The 21,490-nt window shown below is 51.4% G+C and overlaps 1 protein-coding gene and 2 long non-coding RNA genes across 5 annotated transcripts in view; 2 read left to right on the forward strand and 1 right to left on the reverse strand.

Annotated features, from left to right (window-relative positions):
- The window catches only part of LOC147822400 (anthrax toxin receptor 1-like), a 26,281-nt gene extending 11,143 nt beyond the window's left edge, over positions 1-15,138 (reverse strand). The window contains exons 1-8 of the mRNA XM_087196871.1: positions 14,580-15,138; positions 13,177-13,258; positions 13,048-13,081; positions 12,084-12,163; positions 11,945-12,013; positions 11,570-11,650; positions 11,417-11,474; positions 5,295-5,393 (exon numbers count right to left, since the gene is read on the reverse strand). Of these exons, the coding sequence (XP_087052997.1) occupies positions 5,295-5,393; positions 11,417-11,474; positions 11,570-11,650; positions 11,945-12,013; positions 12,084-12,163; positions 13,048-13,081; positions 13,177-13,258; positions 14,580-14,665 (589 nt within the window). The 5' untranslated portion in view covers positions 14,666-15,138. The remainder of the gene's footprint in view (positions 1-5,294; positions 5,394-11,416; positions 11,475-11,569; positions 11,651-11,944; positions 12,014-12,083; positions 12,164-13,047; positions 13,082-13,176; positions 13,259-14,579) is intronic.
- The window catches only part of LOC147822401 (uncharacterized), a 48,137-nt gene continuing 26,705 nt past the window's right edge, over positions 59-21,490 (forward strand). For 2 of the 3 annotated variants that reach the window (XR_015445718.1, XR_015445721.1), the window contains exon 1: positions 20,814-21,300. This is a non-coding gene — a long non-coding RNA (uncharacterized LOC147822401). Of the gene's footprint in view, positions 2,783-20,813; positions 21,301-21,490 lie in introns of those variants that run through there. The other variant, XR_015445717.1, reaches the window with a different exon arrangement.
- Positions 16,069-19,628, forward strand: LOC147822402 (uncharacterized). Its single transcript, XR_015445724.1, has 2 exons — positions 16,069-18,142; positions 19,267-19,628. It is a non-coding gene; the product is annotated as an uncharacterized LOC147822402 (long non-coding RNA).

The following is a 21,490-nucleotide window of genomic DNA, read 5'->3' on the forward strand; positions in this document are numbered from 1 at the left end:
CACCAAGGGACGGGAAACATGGATGTAATGTTAAGACCTCACTGAACAAACAATCCATAATTATTCAACAGTGAATGAAGCAGCTGAATTTATGCTTTTCACTTGACTTTTTCTAGGCACAAATAGGTTGAATATGCCCAGTATGGTTTGTGATCTTTATGGACTGAATGGGTGGATAGTGATGACCCTATTTTCCCCCTGTTGGCAAAAGAAATATTTTGGTGGAATGGCCCTAAGTAGATGTGTAGAGGTGGTTTTTTGCATTTCACTAGATCAGTAACTTTGAACTTGTTACTGTTTAGTAGTGTGACAGCCTTGGGAACCAGCTCTGTTCACCTGTGCCTCAGTTTCCTAACAGTGGATGAGGATACTATTTGTGTTACAGACTTGTGGGGCCCCGGGGAGATGTAGAGCGAGTAGAGCCTGGGTAGATGTCCCCACCCAGTTGGGTCTGTGTACTCCATTGTCATCCTGCAGTTTGAAGCCATCCCTACAAAGATGGTCCCTCGTTCCTGCCCCTCCAGGGCCACCTGCTCTCTGAGCTGGACTTTCCTTCGTGGGGTGCCCCTGTTATACGTGCAGAGCAGGGAAACAGGACTGGATTCAGGACCTCCAGGGCCACAGTGTCCCTGGTTGGAGAGTTGCACCCAAATATTGGGATTCCCTGGTCCCTTGAGGCTCAGAACCTGGGCTGCCGGGACTGTGGCTTGGATGTCTTGGACCCAGAATCTGTCTGTGGGGTCTGTTTCTTGGGCCAGAGTGACCAAGGCTTTAAGTCATCCTAATGATCTAGGGTTGACATAAGGACTTCTAGATTATATAAGGGAAATACTATAACTCCCAACCTGTTAGATGTCTGATATGCAGAGTTCCTATTCTCTAAAATGGAAGAATGAATTCTAGGAACAACAGAGGTTAAGAGTAGGAAATATTTATTGAGAAAAGGATACTTTCTGTCTGGGACAGAAGGGGACCCAGAAAGTGGGTTGTCTATGAGCCCACTTTTCAAAGAAGTTTTAGACACCAAAATCATGAGTTGGCATAAGGTGGGACAAAACTATGGTCAACCAATGCAATTGCAAGTAGAGTCACTTAGGTAATGTTGATCCAATAGGGAAGCAAGTCACCTACCAAGTGTGCATGGAAAGAACAAGGACCTTTGCTGGAAAGGATGGGTTAAGGTGTTGGTCCCCTGCCCAAGTGATATGCCTATTTAGAATATCAATCCTTGTTGTTTATCCCCGGGGAACTACATGTAGTCATTTCATCGTTGTCATGAGGCCTGGCTTTCAATGAATGAACCTCCACCCACAGTTGTAATGTGTTCTCATCCTCTGCACTGACTTCGAGGGCCTAGTCCTGTCTGACTGTCTAGAATATCTCTACTTAACTTAGCTGTCTGTAATAATAAGAGTCTCAGAGGATACAGGTGGGCAGTTCAGGTGTTCACATCTGCCCAAGCCATCCTGATATAGTGCACCAAGTAATAGGAGGAACACATGACATAGAGGGAACAGATGCTAACTCCCAACATGGTAGATGTCAGATAGTCTGAGTGTGTGTTCCCCAAAATCAAAGAATGAATTCTAAGGAACAACGGAGCTTAAGAATAGGAAAAATATACTGGGGTATAGGAATGCAGAATAAGAATAGCTTCTGAGAGATAGGAGGGATCTCAAATGGGTTGCCAATGAGCCCACTTCTCAAGGTAGTTTTATAGCGCAAAGTCATGACCCACCTTCCCAGTTTGTTGTTGTTGTTTGCTTGTTTGTTTTGGTACTGGCAATGGAACTCAGGACCTTCTGCTTGTGAGGTAAGCAGCCGAACCACTGAGGTAGATCCCTGGCCCCCTTCAGAGCTTTGAATACGGTCAAACCAAGTAGACCTAGAGGTGTAGCTCAGTGGTACAGTTCTGACCTAGCAAATGTGAGGTCCTGGGTTCCTTTCCCAGTGCCACCAAAAGAAAGAGACAACAAAGCAAAAACAAAATAGCCTTGGTAGGTAGGAGAACGTGCAGTTTTATCAAGTTCCTACGTGATGCTGAAGCTACTGGTCCCAGTACCTCACTTTGAAATAATTGTTTTTCAATATTTGGAATGGAACCCAGGGTCTCTGCACCGAGCTCCATCCCCAGCCTATGTGTATATGGAGAGAGAGAGAGAGAGAGAGAGAGAGAGAGAGAGAGAGAGAGAGAGAGAGAGAGAGAGAGACCTTGTGTCCAAATGTATATATGCATGTCCATATATATACATAGTATATATACATGCATATATATGCAGATGTATCGCAAGCCGGGGTGTTACGCAGTCACTGAGTTGCCCCAGCTGAGCTGAAGTGGAGATCCTCCTGCCTCAGCTTCCCCAAGCACTGAGATGACAGGAGTGACCCACCGTTTCCACCCTTGAAGAACGCTGGTGTGCAATGCCAAGAAGGGGAGAGGCTGTCCAGGTCTTTCGTGGAAACACTCCTCCATCATCCAGGAGTGGAAGACGAGTCCTTGAGGAGACAGAGGAGGCAGCGAGAGAGGCCGGAGCACCTGCAGCTGGCCCATGGAGGTGGCGCCCAGCAAAGATGCAGACTGCTGGACCACAACTCCCAGGGCTCCTCTCCTGGACTCCCGGGCCCCCCCCCCCGCGGATGCGTGCGCCCTGACCGCGTTAGCGGGGAGCCGTCTGTCCGTGGGAGCACGGGACCTTTTGCCCAGCGTCTCCGAGCTGAGAGCCGCGCTGGCTGCGGGCAGCTGCGACGTGGGCGGAAACGGAGGGGGAGCTGAGCCTGGCGGGTGAGTAGGAGCCACACGGGGCGCCAGCTTGCTTCTCTGTGCCTCAGCGGTGTCATCTCCTAGGTCGGTGGTGCGAGCGTGGGAGTCCCGGTGCGGGGAGGCGGGCCGCCCCTCTGGGAAGCCGCACTGCGGTCGCCCCCGCTGTTGCCCAGCTGCTCCATAGCGGCCCGGGTCCTGTCCCCGTTGGGCGGGAGAGATATCCTACCCGGCCTGGCCCGGCCTGCGAGCCCAGCGGTCTGTGCTGCAGGTGGCCCGGGCAGGCGGCCGCCCCCTCCTCTCGGGCCCCCGCGGGCGGGGGTGGCGCAGGAGCCCGAGACCCAGGGCCAGGCGCCTGCCGGGGCCTGTGGCCGGGGCCTGGGCCGGGGGTGACCGGGGCCGGGGGCGGGGTGGGGGGGTCACTCGGGCTTCCGCCGCCGCCGCGACTGCGTTGCTAGATTTTTTTTTTTCTCTGATATCCCGGGACACTTCCAAAGGCACTTTGGGTTAGTTTGATAGTTTCCGTGTGCTGCCTGATTGTTTAGAGCATTGGTGTCCATATTTGTAAATGAGATTGTACAGTTCTTTTTCCTCCCGTCTTTTTTGTGAGCTCCTAATTAGAATTATGCTCTCCTTGGTGATTACATCGGGAAACTTGTCATCATTTTCTGCGCTGTGGAACAGAAGAATAATGTGCTTCTGGAAGTTTGGCAGAACCTGAGTGCAGACTGCTGGTGTTTTGTCTCGTTTCTGTCTTGCAGTGCCGAGGATTGAGTCCAGAGCCTAGGCCAAGTTAGGCAAGTTTTCTAGCACTGAGTTGCACCTCCTGCCCTGCTGCTGTTTTTGGAAAGTTAAGTGCCGTGTAGCTTTTTTCTATGACCATTGATGATTTTCAGATTTTCTCTCTTCAAAGTCAGTTTGGTACTTTTGGTTGTCCTAGAAAGCCATTCGTGTCATTGAATTTTAACCTAGGGTAGCACAGTGCTCTGTATAGTTCGTTGGAGGAAAAGAAACTCATACATCTGTGATGTTACCTTTTTCAACACTAGTGTTTATTGGCCAGACGTGCTTAGTGATGGCTTATTTTATTAATGTTTTGGAAGAACCAGCTTTGGGAGTTGTTGGTGAGTGCTGCTGATTTTTATCCTTCTACATCAGTCATTTCTGTTCTTACTATTTATCTTTCTGCTTCATTTAAATGTACTTTGTTCAAGCTCTAGCCTCCCGAAAATCAAAAACTTGAATCATTTGTTTAACCAGCTGATCCTCCCCCTGAAACAGGCAAGGTGTTGGAATTCATTTTGTTGGCCTCACATGTTTTTTTGCCCTCCAGTAGCGGGGATTGAACTCAGGACCTTGTGCTTGCGAGGGAGGCAGCTGCACCACTGAGCTAATTCCCTGGCCCGAGTTGGTTTTGTTTCATCCTTGCTCCATCAAATCTGACTCAAGGTCCTGCCGTGGTATCTCTCCCTGGGGTCCATGTGTATAACTCCAGAGAATGTCCTTCAGAATCGTGACCGTAAAGCCCATTGGAGGAGAACCAGCTTGAGGGAAGTAGAGAGTCCTGGGGTGTTTTGTTGGTTGGTTGGTTGGTTTGTATTTGGTACCGGCGATCGAACTCGGGGCCTTGAGCTTGCAAGGCAAGCGACGGAGCCACTGAGCTAAATCCCCAGTCCTGGAGAATCTTTACACCAACTTAATATACTGAAATTCTAAAAAAAGTTAAGACTAAAAAATGTGCTCTTCATGGGGCTTCTGAACATCACCTCATTTACCACATAAAATTGAAAAGTAGTAGTCATGACTGGAAAAGTAGTAGTGTATGGAGCGACAGAGACCCTGAGCACTCAGGGACAGGACTGCAGTTTCCCGTGCTGGGTTTGATCTGTGTGCTCTACAGTGCAGTGTGCAGTGCTGACCCCACCCGCCGGCCCTGTAAAACCGCAGGCTATTTCTCCACAGACGACAAGCCTGTTTTTATAAAAGTTAAAACACAACTCTAAACCTGATCCCGCTACCCAGGAGCCCTCTCCTCTCAGTGTCCCTGGAACATGGCCCTGTGCTGGGCAGGGTGCTGTGGAGCTGGCAGTCATGAACGGACTGCACTGAATACTTTGGTTGTCATAGTAAAGAACCTCACCTAAAGTTACACTAACCTGACACTGTAAGCACTGTAAGTTCTGTTGCCTGTCCTGCCATCAGGGTCTGGTGCAAGTCTTAGGCTCTCAGAAAAGGGTGGGGATAGGATGGGCCAGATGCTGCTGTGAGACAGCGCCCACCACACAAACCTGCTGAGGGGAGGCCTGCTCTGGCCTGCTTGTGGAGAGATGGACACTTCCTACCTCCCTGCTTTCCAGATGAACAGAGAGGTGGCTGCACCCCAGCCAGGCCCCTCTTCACCTGTCAACATTCAGTGCCCGGAACCCCGTGACAGTCTCCAAGAAGGTCAGCAAAGGGCCAGGGACTCAGGTGACAGACAGGAGGGGGTACAACTGTGTAGGATGGTAGTGGCTCAGAAAACAAAGGGGCTCCTTACCGAAGGTAACATTGTTACTGAACTTGAATCTGCAAATGACCTGGTCTCTGTTCCTTGCATTATGGAAGCCGTAGCCTTTCAGAATCACCTGCTTGGCTGCTGTAAGGGCACATTCAAAGGCATGAGTGAGGGAGCTGTACTCTGTGGCCTCTCTCAGACCATTGTTCACTGTGATCACCTGTAGGACAAATCCAAAGGGGCCCCAAGAGGCAGCAGCTGCATCTGACTATCTGTGTCCCCCAGGCCAAATTCACATCTGCTGTCACCAAGGGTCCATGTGGATGCAGCAGAACCAGCCTTACACACATGGGAGTCCTCCTCCCACCATCCCCGACTACAGCAGCATGACAGACACCCAACTGCCAGGGGCCATCTCAGCTGAGGCCTCCCATCCTGAATTCCCATGGTCCCCACTGGAGACCCCAGGAGCAGGGCCAGGATGGGGGCACCAGAGGCCCCTGTCCTACCAGGAGGGGGACTAATGGGGGTTGACACCTCCTTCCAAACCCAGCCTCTCCCTGAACCACAAGGAACACAGCCCATCTCCCCGTGGACCCAAAAGTCCCTCACTCCACCAGCGTGGGCCTCCATGCCCCTCAGGCCAAGCCACAAGGGACGAGAGAGGGCAGCTGGGCAGCTCTGCAGCACCCAGGCTGGGTTCCTGTGGGTCTTCCAGTTGCACTTCCCAGCTCCTTGGCCTGACAGCAGCTCCTGGCCCAGGCCTGTATCCTTCCTGTCACCATGGCCCTGGTGTGGCCCCAGGTCACCCAGCCCAGGACCCTGGGCTGCAACAGCCCTGCCCCCCAGTCCCTGCACATGGACTGGCTCTCCATGCCGGCCTGAGTACCCAGCCCATTCTGTGTCACCTGGGGCCCAGGCTCCTGCCTCAGCTTCCCCGAGTCACTATGTGTATGGCAGCTCTGCTCGGGACACCCAGGAGTGTAACAGGTCAGCAGTGGAGCTGGTGTCTGGAGGCACCTGTCACCTCAGCTCTGTGGCTGGGAGGAAGCAGTGGCAGCTCCTGTCCTCATCTGGGGTTTCTCTGGCTGCCCAGATGTCAGGGCCTGTGTGTCAGGGCAGCCGATCTGCTGAGGTGCTTCACACCAGAAGGAGGAGAGACCCTGGGGTGAGGTCCCTGACCCACCTCCACCCAGCACTGCAGCCCCCACCCTGCCCAGCATCAGAGGGGCTCGGGTGCAGAGCAGAGGTCCAGGGTGGAGAGGTCAGGTCCAGCCATCCTCAGCTCCTATCCACGTCCTGATGCTATGCCATCATTGTCCGTCTGTCCCCCAATGTCCCCACAGTGCTATTTCTATCCATCGAAGACCACACTGCAGCCCAGGTGGTTGGCACCTTATCCCTCCCCTGGGCCGTGGGTGGCAGAGCTCAAAGTGGGCACAGTTCTGTCTTCCCACAGCCTGCAGTCATGGCGCCTCCCACAAGGGACACAGAAGCCAGGACCCAGCAGCTGTAGCAGCCAAGGTGTCACTTGTGGGAGGAAGAGCCTGACCCTCCCTGTCCCCTCCACCTGGGTGTCAGAAGCCAGCCACATGGGGATGATGGCTGCATACATAGTGCCCATGACAAAGACAGGTGGCCTCCCTCTGGACCACTTAGGAGCATCCTCAGTGCACCAAGGCAGGGACCTGGGATGGACTGGGGGCATCCTTATCACTTCCAGCCTTGGGATAAGTGCTGTCATTTCCACAGAGGGGTGGGGTGGAACAAACGGCTGCTCCTGTGGTGCCGGGTCAGGCATGGAGGTTTACTTTCTGTCTTGTACAATACCGGTGCTGAATTTGTGCAACACTTTTGTTTTATTCAGCGATGTGATTGCCTTGTTTTCCCCATGATTTGGATTTAGAATTCCTTTGATATTTCAAATTCCACATCAGCATGGCCTTTCTGGGGTGAGCTCTAAATTCCTCTTAACATTTTGAGGATCACTTATCTGTACAAATGAAATCTGAAATGCTCCAAAATCCGTAACTTTTTAAGCTTAAATATGAGAGCAAATGTGGAAAATCCCACAATTTACTTTTTGTGACAAATCATGATTAAAATACAAATGCACTAACATATATAGAATCACCTTCAGGCTACATATGCACAGTGTGCATGAAACATAACTGAGCGTACATGAAGCATAACTGATGAGACTTGTATCTCATCTCCAGGATATCCTAGTGTGTCTAGGCAAAATTCCAAATCCTCAAAAAATCCAAAGCCAAAGACATCTATACAGATCCAAAGAGAAGTTTCAGACTATGGTCACCTGGTTCCAAGGCAGAAAGGTCATGGCAGAGGGTATGGTGAAGGAAAGCTGCTATAGTCATGGCAAAGGGAAAGCAGAACAAGTGTGAAAGAGCCAGGGAAGAAGGGACAGGGATCAGATATAGTTCCCAAGGTCATGCCCCCATGTCCAACTTACTCCAAGCAGGAGTAATATCATCTAGCGATACCATCTACTGATAGCCCTCTCAGCTATGAATTCACTGGTGTGCTAAGCCACTGTGACATTGGCACCTTCACAATCCAAGACCTCTCACGAGTTTCTTGATCCAGTCTGGTTGACAATCAAGATTAACTTGCACAAGTACCCACCTTGTCAAGTTGATGCCTAAGTACACCTTCTTAAAACCTCATTTCTACACAATACGATAACCAGGCCATAATTCTGCCTGACATGATGCAACAATGCTGCATACAAATAAAACTACTAACTACTCAATACTAAAAATTTTTAGTTGCATACAAGTGAAAGTACACCAATTCCTCCCCCAAAGACTCAAAAGTTTCAGCATTACTCAAAAGTCTAAAGACTCCCCTGAGGCTCAGCAGAAATATTCTTAGCTAGCTGTGAACCCCTGTAAGAATCAAAAACAAGTCACATAATCCCAAGGTACAGTGATGCAAGGCAAACAATGGAAAGAATGGGGGGATAGAAACCAATTGGACCACAGTAAGAAAAATCCACAGCAATGCAAATTAAGTGCTATATCTCCATGTCTGACATCGAGGTATGTGGTGGTATGATATGAACTTCAAAAGGCACTGATAGCCCCATCCCAATAGCCTTACTGGTTGCAGTACACATGGTCTCTCTCTTGTGCTGGCTTTGTGGGCATTCCATGCTCCTGGCATTTCCAACTTCCTGGGATCTCCACTGCAGCTTTGATTTCACTCTTTCAGGTTCGTGCACTACACTCTCAGGGTCTACAGCCAGAAACTAGAGCCTTGTGACATATTCCAAGCTCTCCAAGACCTTCTTTGAAATCTGAGTGGAAACCTCTATGATCCCATGACTCTTGAATTTTGCATGCCTGCAAAACCAGCATCACGTGGATGGTGCTAAAATCTTCTGCTAACTTGAGTTGTGTCCACCTGGACCATGGCTGCAGTGGTGTCTGCATGTCTGAGTGGCTGAGAATGATGAAATGAGTGCTGAAGAACAAATTCCACTGGGACCCTTCTCAAACAGGTGTTCCTGGAGCTCTCTCCTCAAATGAAATATTTACACTGTGATACTTTGTAAGGGTTGGCATCTTGATGATTTCTGAGATATCTTCAAGGCACCTTCCTTTTAAGATGTTTCAATAAAAACTATTTGGTTTCTTTGTAATGGTGCTAATCTCTTCAGCAATCATCCCTCCTTTGGCTCCAACTTTACACATTATTCTTTTCTGGCCAAATGAAAGTTTTAGAAATCTTTCTTCTCTGCTTTTTCCTCCTGATCCTCACCGTAAGTCTTGCTAAAATTTTCCAGTAGTACCCATGCTACAGCCTGAACTTTGGGCCGCTTTTAAATTTCTTCCATCGAGTCAATTAGATCATTGCCTTTAAAGTTGGCATCACAAAGTTTTAGTGCACAGACCTAATATAGGCATATTTTTTGCCAGTTGTAAAATGCACATTTCCAGAGCAATTCCCATTCCCATCTAAAACCTCATGAGCAGTCTTTACCATCTCTTCCTGTCACCATTCTAATCTTCTAAGTTTCTACCAGAATCACTCATCCATCAACCTCTGCTTACAGCATTGTAGGGCTTATGTAGCCCACATCACTAAAATTTTCAAAACTCCCTCTGCAAACCAATTTTAAAGGCTTCTGAACTATTTGGATCAGGTTCAGTCACAGCAATAATTCATTTCTGGTACCAATTTCCTGTATTAGTCAGCTTACTGTCACTGGGACAAAATATCTCACATCACAACTCAAACAAGGAAAGGTTTCTTTTGGTTTATGGTTTCAGAGGGTTCAGGTTCGCTGCTTGCTGTTTCCAAAGCAGAGACATCATAGAGGAAGGGTGTAGTGGAAGAAAGCTCAACTCATGGCAGCCAGGAAACAGAGCAGATTGGAAAGGCCACAGAGGAAGGAGCTGGAGACCAGTTAATAGTGCCCAAGGTCATGCCCCATAACCCACTTCTTTAAACTATTCCCACTTCCTCTAAACCTGCTTGTCTATGAGCTCATTAGTGGGTTAACCTGTTGGTGAGGTTGTGCTCTCACCATCCAATTACCGCTCCAGGAGTCTCTTCATTCAGTCAAGATTAAGTGAAACACCTTCTAAAACTAAGCATTAAGGAAAGGAATACTCAACATGTTTTGACCTATTTATCTGTTGTGGAATTCTGGGGTTTTCTTCAGAATTTTTAAATACTATGTGTTTTTAATAATTTTACATGAACCTTTTTTGTTATGAGATAGAATAAGTAATTTCACAGATACTCACAGTCACTCTTGACTTTCATCCCCATTGAATATACATTATATATGTATACACAATGCAGAGTCATGTGGACTATACCCACCCCCACACTCCACCAAAAACATCTTATATATTCCAAATACACACACCACAAATCACAGAGCACAACCTGCTTTGCCTACTCCACATGACACTGTCCCCTCATGGCAAATGTAAACACATCACACACCACATTTCTCAAAGATACACATAGCCTGTACCACAGACATATATACCCACTCCTTATACATGTCATACTGAAAAACACACTATATATCCTGTCTTAGTTAGGTTCTTGTTGCTGGAACAAAATATCTGGCATCTGTAACTTATGGGAGGAAAGGTTTATGTTAGCTCACAGTTTGTAGAGGTTTCAGTCCATAGTTAGCTGGCTACAAGGCAGGGTGGCACGGAAGAGGGGCATGGCAGAGGAGAAAGAACTCATGGCATGGCAAGCAGGAAGCAGCAGCACTTCCTTCTTTCCCTTTTTATTTCATCCAAGTTGCAAGACTATTGGTTGGTGCCACCCACATCCAGGGAGGGGCTTCCTTCTTCAATAAATCCATCATCCATACCTAGAACTATGCTAAAACAATTGGTGGACTAATCCAGTACCACATACCCATGATCCAGTCACTCCTCAAAGCCCCACTTATGAGTGCATGAAGCTTTGGGGGACCATCTAGATACCAGCTTAACGTATTTCCACAAATCCACATACCACACATATCATACAACAACATCACAACACACCCTGCCCCACAATCATCAAAGACACACTACAAACACACACACCACAAACTTACCAAACATACACAAATTGTACCCCGAACACACACCATATAAACACACAAAAACACCCCTCATAAACCAACACAACACATAATGTACACACTTTCCAAACACACAATGGACACATACACACCGCACCACCAATACATATATCATATATAACAGCCATCTGCCATACTCCTAATATACACCACATACACTCACAAATATACAAAGCATATACCCTACCACACACAACATGTATCTTTTACATGTACTACACACAGTTCATCCACCAAGAACAACAAACAACACATGTCAAAATGAAAACACCATCACACTCATCAGAAACATACCATAAAACACATACACATAACATAAAACACACATATAAATCAAATATCACACATACATCATGCATACCCATACATCAATCAAGGACCCACGGAACATAGTCACACAGCACCAACATACCCCAGTACTCACAGCATATATTACACATCACATATACCACACATCCCACAGACCACACACACCACACATTACTTGTGCACACACCTCCCTGCACCGCCCTGCCCATAGCTGTCACCCCTCAGCTCTCACCTGTGCACAGAGGGGAAGGCTCCACTGATCTGAGTTCAAGACAGGCCCTTGTTCCAATCTGAGATGGAGAGCAGGAGAAGGGACAGGAATGTGAGCCTCAGGCCCTGAAGAGATGCCGCTGTCCCCCTGCTCGCACCCTGCCCACTCACGCACGTAGTTAACTCTTCCATGCAGGTTCCTGGGTACCCCATGTATGCCAAAGACGTGTTCTGGGCTGTCTGCAATTGCTGTCAACTATAAGAGAGAGGAACTGGCTTGGCCCCCAAGGCAGGGACTCCTCGATGCACCAGGGCCCCAGAGCCAGGGCACAGTGTCATGCCCTTGGGCCGTGGGGGCACCTGCACGCACTCCAGGCTCAGGACATAGGAAGCTCTGCACCACTCAGTGTGGTGCGGTGTACTGAAACCCATTTTTGTCCTTCTGCCTGGCACACCTGCTGCCCGCATTTCCTGGTGCCCTGAGGAGCTGTCTTGGAGATCTGTCACCAGCGGGACTGCAGAGGGCCCCCAGTCACCCGATCCAAAATACCTGTTCTACGTTGTATTCGCTGACACCAATGCAGTAAATGTACGCTCCCATGGTCCGAGCCTTGTGAGCCTGAGGGAAAGAACTGGGTGAGCTTTTGTCACAGAATGGAACAGAGAACGCTGAGGACAAGCCCACTCACCTCCACCACAGATTTGTTAAGTACATCTGGCTTCAGTTGTCCAGTAAGTAGAGCGATGATCATGCTAGACACCCTGTTGCCTGTCAAGAAACAAGAGGGGTGGTGAGTAAGGTCCAAGAGTGACCAGCAGGGGACCCAGGACCACCGTAGACTGCTAGGCCTCAGCACTGCCCACGGAAGGCAGGTGGGTGCTCCTCACACCTTAACCCTTACCCCAGCACCCACCACCCAGAGACCCCAGAATGAGAAGGGGCTCTTGCCCAGGGCCATCTCCCTACCAGATAGCCTGAACCCTTACTGGTCCCAGAAGGCACACCCTCTGCCCTGAGGACAGCCCAGCCATGTGTCCACCAGCCCCAGCCCATCTCTGGGCACAGGAAGCAGCAGCCTGTCCTGCAGAGCAGCCCAGGAAGGGGTGGTGCCAGTGCCTGCTTTGGCTACAACCTGCAGGTTTCTGCTTGGGACAGCGGCCCAGCTGCTCAGCACTCTCATGCGGGGTCCTGGACAGGGGACCCCATTCTTCCCCAGCACAGTCCCCACTGGGCCCCACCACTCTGGCCCAGAGCTGCCAGCCATTTTCGTGGTAGGAGATGCAGGTCCAGGTGCAAGTGGGCCATGGAAGACAGGAACGGAGAAGGGGAGGAAGGTCTGGCCCTGGGGAGAGAGTGGGCTCCTTATGGTGGTTCTCAGGCAGCTTGGGATCTCGGCCTTCTCCTTCTGCACACAGGGCCCAGTGAAAGTCCAGGAGCTCAGAGTGACCAAGTGCCCTGTGTGGACCCATGGGACCTCCTGTCCTGTGAGAGCCATGCTGGGGCAGGTGCTCTGCCCACTGAAAAGTACTGGGATGGGAAGGGGAGCAATGGGCTCCCAGAGCCAGGCTGGGGAACCATGGGGTCTGCACATAGAGCTCCCTGGAGGGCGGCCAGCTCGGTGCAGCCACCTGAGGAGGAAGGCAGGGGCTCACCTCTGGAATTGGCTCTTGCAATCTGATCATTCGCCTGCAAGGAAAGAGAAACACCATAGAGAGAGCAGTAGACTGGGATAGTGCTCTAAGGTGAGGGCCAGCATGGACTCCAGGAAGTGGGCTCCCCACCTGTCTGAGTGCCTTCTGCAGGTAGATTTTCCCACCAGTGGGAATGGTCTCCAACTGGACAAGATGATGGAAGATTGTCGTTCTGAAAAATTCATGGCAAAAAGATGGAGGTGAGGAAAGTGGACAGAAAGAAACAGCCCTCAAGCCATCCTATGGCTGGGTGAACTGTGGAAATGCCATGGACGGGAAACATGAGCAACTCTCCCAACCCAGTTGTGTGCTGGATCATTGCCAGGTTTGTGTCCTTTTCTGTCCCTGACCTCTGAGCCCTCTGGGTGGTGGGGAGGCTGAGAGCAGGTCCCTCAGGAACCTGACTTTCTCTGAGCTCATCCTGTCTCAAGCACCCCACCCTCAGGGACCCCTCCCCAGGGGTGCTACAGCAAGGGTGGAGTGGGACCCAGGGACATGCAGTTTGAGTCTGAGGTTTCAGGGAGACCCCCATGCCTGATGCTGAGTGGAAGCCAAGGACACCCTGCTGAGGCTCTGTCCTCCAGCAATGAAGGCTGGTTCACAGGTCCCAAGCTCAGCCTGTCCTGTGCTGTCTCCACTGCACAGACCCTGACCTGCCCCTCCCTTAGCCACCAAAGGAAGGAGCCAGGCTGCTTCGTGAGCAGCGGGGCTGAGAACCTCAGTGTTCCTGACCCTAAAGGCTTGAGGTGGGGACGTGGCCGCAGGCTGCTGAGGCGGCCGAGCCCTGTCCTCAGGCTGCCAGGACAGAGCTGTCAGGGGCTGTTAGAGACAGGATTGATCGGGGCAGGCAGCACCAGCTCTGGTGGCAGCACTGGGACAGAAAAGGAAGACTGTGTTCAGGCTGATTGGCTGTGACAGGGCTGAGCCCGCACAGCAAGGCCACCTAGAGTGAAGACGCTGAGGGCGGCTTCCTCCTGGGGCACAGACCTGCTGTGGGCCAAGCTCTGAGGGCCTTGGATGCGTCTCTGCCTGGGCCCTGCGTAGGAGGAGACACAGCCAGCCCTGCCCAGGGGAGGCCCAGCCAGGTCCTGCCCAGCCCCGCCCCCGCCCTCTCCTCTCTGGCTGCTGGCTTGTCCCGCTCGCTCCCCTCTCTGTCCCTTGCCTTATCCCAGGCTCTTGGCAGCAGTTCCCCTGCCCCCAGACAGCACTCCTCCTCTCCTCCGTTCTTCACTCTGTCAGGTCCCTCACTGCATTAAGGGGCTAGGTCCCTCACCGCCTAGCCCATCAGCAGCTCCCAAGCACCCCTCTGGTGTTCAGCCTGTGTGTACATGTAGGCCGCCTTCCCCACAGCCCTCCCTGTGGCACCCTTAGGAGCCCAGGACACAGGGCCCCCTGGGGCTGCCTGTCTGGGACCCACCAGAGGACCTTGCTGCCCAGCACAAACCTCCAGCTCTTCCCCTGGGGCCCACCTCCCGGGTCCCACCAACACCTACCTATTTGAGGTGAGCATCATTTCAACTCTTGACCTTGTGTTAAACACAATGAAGGACATGCGCAGGTTGGGGCTGGGGAGAAGCATGGCTGTGAGAAGCCAGGGAACTTGACGCCAGGACACATCCCCAGGGGAAGCACGGACCCTGCTGCTCACAGCTCTGTGCCCAGGGTCATTTCAGATACGGGCAAAGAGCCTCAGTAGGCAATGCTGCAGTCCCCTGTGGGGACCCAGGGACCCAGGGAGAGTCAGGGTGACCTCATGACCAAGCCTCTGGGCCAGCACCCCAACACACACTTATACTCACTCAATCACACACTGATCTACACATTCTAAAACACAATAATGCAAATTCACACACACTCAACACTCACACACAGATACAGTACACACATATGTACAACACTCAAAGTCATACTTTCACGCTACCACTCACACTCACATGCACATAGACTGATACATTCACAGCACACATACAGTCACACATACCGTCATACATGTACATAGTCACACATATCGTCATGCACACATACAGTTGTACATAGGCACACTCATATCAAGGCTATAACCACATACACACACACACACACACTAAAGGAGACAGAGCCTCCTCATTCCTCATGGGGCCTCCCTCCCACCTGGCCTGTCTTCTACAGTCACCTTCTTTCTATCCTAACCCCATCCCTCTTTCCCTCCATTTCCTCCTCCCTCCTTCCAGCTCAGGAAATCCCACTCCCTCACAATGCCTCCCCTTCCTGCCACTGACCAACTGCCCTTGGCCCAGGACCTCTGACCCTCGGCAAAGTGGCTGCAGCCTTCTTGGCTGAGCTGACCACTGCTCCTGCTCTTCTTCCTGGCTCTGTTCACCTACAGTTGACAGGTTTTTTCCTGGAGCACTATATCACTCCCCTGCCTGTGAATCTTCCATGGCTCCTTGTGACACAGAGGAAGAATTCAAGGCCCTCCTTGGCCTGGAACAATAAATCCTTGTGACATTGGCCCCAAGCAACTTGTGAGGATTTGTCTCCAGCCCTCCCCTGAGTTACCCACACTCCTCAGCCTAAACAGACCACCCACTAGAGGGCACCCTGAGGGTTACTGTGACCCTGACTTTTCTCCAGCCTTCAAGGTCAAGTTTACTTCCCATCTCCTCTGGGAAGCTGCCCAGGACCACTTCCCTCTAGGAATCCTTGTTTTCCCCTCTAACCTTCCTGGCACACTCTCTGTCCCTTTCCTTTGGCCCTGAGCACCCTGTGTCCAGGTGTCAGCTACTGAGTTGCTCTCCTGACTTCCTTCCCAACCTGGGGGTCTGGAGGGCAGACGGTGTCCCTGCAGGTGCCCAGGTTCCCAGGCAGGGCAGGCACACAGCTGAGACCCAGAGGACCAGTGCACCCTGTCCCCTTTCCTGCCTGGTCATGCTGGGCTCTGTGCCCCCACCCAAGGGACCCCACCAAGTCTAATGGATGTTCAAGCAGCCTGCATCACAGAGAAGCATACTTTACATATTTCTCCGCCAAATCTTCCAAACATGAGGACAAGGTAGCCCAGGTCAACATGGGTTGGGATCTGCAATGAAGATACAGGAGTTAAGGGATGAGGTGCCCTTTCAAGGAACACCTGGCCTCTGTCTTTTCCCCTTCTCTTCAGGATCCTTAACACTGGCTCCCACCCCAATGCCTCTGACCACAGTAGGGGATCCTGGAGGTGACTGTCCTCAGGGCCACCAGTGGGAAGAGGCTGGCCAACCAGGCCATCTGCTGGGATTGAGGGGCCTCCCAGCACAAGGGACTCTTGGTGGCCGACCAGTGCAGCTGGTCACACTAGGTGATGGCTGTGACACCAACTGGAAGAAGGGGACATGCTGGAAGAAGTCTCTGGTCACCTCTGACTTGTGGGTTCTCTGCCATCACTTGCCCATGATGTGACCTTCCCAGGTCCCTGTGGGTAGTGACCTTGGCACCATGGCCATTGGAAGCCTTTTAGAGCCATCACCAGGTCCAGAGGTGACCAGATGTGGCCTGTGGCTTCCCTGCTGGACTCCTGGGTTCCAGATGTCAGACCTGCCCTTGGAACGGGAACCTTTTGTAGACTGTATCTGCCTTGCATATCTCCTCATCACACCCCAGAGTCCTCTTCCTTTCCACATTCCCCAGCAGCATGGAGGCTGGGGGACATGTTCCCATGGGAACCTGGGCCTCAGCATGGGGGACCAGCACCCCAGACTGTGCGACATTGGTTTTGTCACCAGCCTGTAGTCCAGCCCCTGCAGGCCCAAGAGGCCTTTTCTAGCAGACACTGCCAGGGAAAGGGAACAGGCTGGCCACTGCTGCCCTGGTGCCCACACTGTGGACCAGCAGGGATGGCTGCAGGCTCTTCCCATCCCCACTCCAGCATCCTGCTCCATTGTGTCCCACTCTGTCCCCAGATGGAGAGTGAGGAGCAGGAGGAGCCTGGGGCCTCGTGACTCCTGTCCAGTGGGAACCAGTCCCATCTGCCCTATGTCCCTGGCAAAGGTCTCTGGGTCCCCACAGCTCTTCCGGTCAAGCATCAGGGGGCAGAAGAGAACTGCGCCTGGTGCGGAGGGACGTGTGATACTCGGGGCTCCATGGTGAGTGGGTGAGAGGCACCCACCAGGAGGCCACCTTCTCCCCTCCAGAGATGATCATGCCCACAAGTGGGACCCCCGAAGGTCACACACATGTGTGCTGACTGTCACACTCCAAGAGCCACCTCCTCCTGTTCCATCTACTCTGCTAGGCTGGGTCTAAATCAGTGTAGACACCAGGAGGAAATGAAGAACTAAATCATCCTAACAATCTCCTGGTAACAGACAGGGAGCACACGTGTCCCAGGCACGTAGAGGTCATTTTCCCTCCAGATCCACCCCGTGATGTCTGCTTAGTCCCAGTTCATGATTGAGGAAAATGAGCTCTTTTCAGGCTATTTGTCACAATGTCCATACCCGGGATAAATAAATAAAAACTCCACAAGGCATACAAGGTAATGGGAATGCACACCTCACTCAAAGGAACTATATTAATCAACAAAAACCACTCCAAAGGATGTCAAATCTTTAGATTTACTACATATTGATTCAAAACAACTGTCTTAATTATGCTTAAAGACTGAAGGAAAACAAAGACAAAAAAATTAAAGGAAGTCAGGATAACAACAAAGAGTGAGAACATTAAGAAGGAACCAAACAGAAATGCTGGTGATGAAGTGCCTCATAGATGGATGATATAATTTTTTTCAGTATAAATATTCATTTATTTTGTGGAGCTGTTCAGCTCTAAATCTGAACAGTTGAACAGCAGAAGAAAGAATAAGCCAATTGAATTATAGTACAGTATAATTTAAAGCACGTATTTCAAGGAAATGAAAATGAAAGAGAGAAGAGTCATGCGGAAGACGCCGAATCAGCCCGCTGCAGACAGGCAGGTCTGTGCACACCCTACCGAGGTCCTGAGTCACGCGGAAGACACCGGATCACCCCACTGCAGACAGGCAGCCACCCGATTCCACATTACCAAGGCGCAGAGGACACCAGACCACCAGACCAAGGTACTGAGTCCCACTGTTCCCGGCCCAGAGGTAGGGGCTTCTGAGCCGTTGTCCCAAAGGGGAAGGAAGTGGGAGGGCTAAGGGAAAGGATAGAAGGGAATGGGATTAATATGAGAAAATGGAAAAATAGGAACAAAATCTTTGTAAATAGGGAGGGCTGGAGGGGTTGAAGGGAGGGCTGGGCAAAGGTGAAAAACAAGAACCAAGAGAGACTATGTAAAGGTGCAAATTTCCAATGATGAATGCCATTATATTGTATACCTACAATGTACCGATTATTAGAATGAATAATCGATAATGTAAAATAGGAAGAAAAGGTCCAAAGGGGTAGGGGTAGTGGGAGGCACAGGGGAAAGGAAAGAAGGGAAAGGAAAAACTGATGAGAAATGGAAAAAATGGAAATAAAGTCTTTGTAAATAGGGAAGGGTGGAGGGCTAGGAATGGGGAAAAAATAAGAACCAAGATGCATTATATAAAGGTACAATTCCCAAAGAGAAATGTAATTGTGTTGGATACCTACAATGTACCAATAAAAGAATTTAATACAAAAAAAAAAGAAAGAGAGAAGAAAAGTGATGGATATTTAAGGGATCTGTGGGGTACCACCAGGCAGACCACTATAGACAATATAAGAGTCTCAGAAATAGAGAGAAAGGAGTAGAGACATTTCTTGAAGAAATACTGGCCAAACACATCCCAAATTTCACGAATGATACTCATCTGCAAATCCAATCCATCCACGTAGGATAACGCGAAGAAGCCTACACCAAGACACGTCATAATGAAATAGTTGAAAGGTAGAGACAAGGAGGAAGTCTGCAAACCAAGAGAGTAGACCTGGTGGATGTGAGCCGTCCTCATGGAAACCTTGGTGCCCAGGACACAGTACCATTGCCTTCCATATCTCCAGCTTTTCCATCTACCCATTCACCTAAAGATGGACTGAAAATATTTTTAAAATTGCATGGGCCCTGTACATGTATAGACATTTTTCTTATCGTCATTCCCTAAATACAGTGAACAACTATTTCCACAGACCCTTGTAGACAGCAGAGGATAGGGGAGGGGATGCAGGAAAGATCCGAACTGCAGCCTCTCAATCCAGCCCTTTCTTTGCTTTTCAGGAGACAGTCAGAGGCAGATTTGCCCGCTTCCCATCTAAACTCTGCTGACACCCCTTCAGGGCAGAGGCACGCAGGCTTCTCTGTTTCCAGAGTACAGCGACCCTGGTTTGTGTGTTCCAGCAGCTACCACAGTCCTGATGCCCGGGGAGGGCTGCAGCCCCTGTCCCCTGCAGCAAGGTGACACTGCCCAGAGCTGGGGTCAGGAGGATGGACATCAGCTCCTCTGCTCCCCCCTCACTCTCCCTCCTTCCTCTGCCAGCTCCAGCCTGTGGGTGCCACCTCTGCTCTGCACACACCTGTCCCAGGCTCCCTCCTGCCTTCCCCAGGCCGCCTAGGACCCTTCCTCTTTGTACTGCCACCCAGTCTCATCCTTCCCCTTCCAACTGATCCTCCCCAAGGCTGCCAGTCTTTTAGGAATCACAGATGTGACCCATCCCTCCTCTGACAGAAGCCTTTGTCTCAGGGACCCCTATTTGGCTTCCCCCTCTTGCCCGACCCTCTCCTCATACTCTGGTCCTGCTTGGACTCCCAGGTTGGAATCATAGGGCATTGCACCGATGGCTCCCGTAATGGCTCTCAGAGATCACCTGGACAGAATTCTGGCACACAGGGGACTCACTTATTTTCTTTAACTCACTCCAAAGAGAAGCTGACCAATAAAGGCTTGGATGTTCAGCTGGATGCAAAAGACTACCACCTTGCTGGGTCCTTAGTCCCCCTCCAGGAATCAGGAAGTCACAGAGGCTGGATTCTCCTCTCTTACAGCACACTGGCCCTGCTTCTCTTCTGGCAAAGGCTCATAACCCCTCATACCACATCCTCCTACAGTGACCTAGGGGACAGACAGCTGGGCCCACCCAGGCCGAGGTAAGAAGAGCACTCACGAGTCAAGGAGGTAGTAGACATCAAAAGCGCCATCACAGTACTGCAGAACGTCCTCATCTTGGTTCCCACTCTGCCTGGCCTGTGGGTCTCCGTAGCTGCAGAAATGGGTAGAGTTCGGGTAATAGGAGTGGGAAGCTCTCCAGCCTGAGCCAGGGTCCTGGAAGCTCTGGGCTCTGGAAAGCCACGTAGGTAGCAGCAGGAGGAAGAGCACAGAGCAGGGCACACAGGGGCTGTGCCTCCCCATTTTGCTGCCCGTCTCTGTGACCTCCTTGCTCATGGGACCCTGTCCAGAGCCCAGGGAGGCCGAACACCAGCCACCTCGGGCCTCCTGTGTGGCCACCTCCTCTGTGCCCAGGGACCAAGGCCCCTGGAGCCCTGTCACCAATGCGCAGTGGGCCCACACCAGTTCCCTCTGAGAGCACAGTGACTGAGGACACTGCTCCCCTCAGTGTCCAGCCACAGACTGTCCCCAAGGCCCTCCCCCCACCCCAGGGCAGAATACCCTGTGGTTATGATGGACGGAATGGTTGGCATGGTGACTTTGTGACCCGCAGCTCTGCCCAGGGACCTGCTTGTTGACAGCATCAGGATCATGGTCAGCATCATGACCACATGCAGGTCCCTGGGCGGAGCTGTAGCTCACAAAGTCACCATGTCAACCATTCTGTCCATCATAATCCCAGTGTTTTGCCTAGAGGAGGACGCAAGGGCCTTGGGCACAGCTGGCAGCAGGACACCGGGGGCAGCAGGATTCCCAGTCTCTGTGCTCCGAGAGGGAACTTGTGTGGGCACATTGGGCATTGGTGACAGGGCTCCAGGGGCCAGCCAAGGCCCCTGGGCACAGGGGAGGTTGTCAACCAGGAGGCCCTGGGGCAGGGTTCATGAGCAAAGAGGTCACAGAGACAGCCAAGAAAATGGGAAGTCATAGCCCTAGTTCTGTGCTCTTCCTCCTGCTTCTGCTGCTGCTCCTTTCAGCCCTGTTTAGCACAGGGAGCCCCCAGATGTAGTTGCCAGCTCGAGAAATGTCCAGGGACTCGGCCTGGGCTCCGGAAGTTTCCAACCCCAGGTCTCAGTGCACAGCTGGCATAAGAGGAATGCAGATCAGCCGCCATGCCCAGGCGTCTCCGACATCTACTTCATCCTGAACAAGTGAGTGGCCCTCAGATCCTGCCTCCACCCAACTCCAGGAAGAAGCAGTCCCGGTCACTGCAGGCAGGATGGGGCCTCAGGGAAACCCCGTGTCTGTAAGAGGACTGGCAGGGCCTCCAGTGCTCAGCCCCCAGCACAGGCCTCAGTGACTTCCTTTTCTCCTCAAGTGGGGGTGTCACCACAGGGGTGG

Source organism: Heterocephalus glaber, unplaced genomic scaffold (assembly GCF_053883595.1).
Source record: "Heterocephalus glaber isolate CG9 unplaced genomic scaffold, H.glaber_assembly_v1.0 deba00001625, whole genome shotgun sequence".
Taxonomy (NCBI): Eukaryota; Metazoa; Chordata; class Mammalia; order Rodentia; family Bathyergidae; genus Heterocephalus; species Heterocephalus glaber.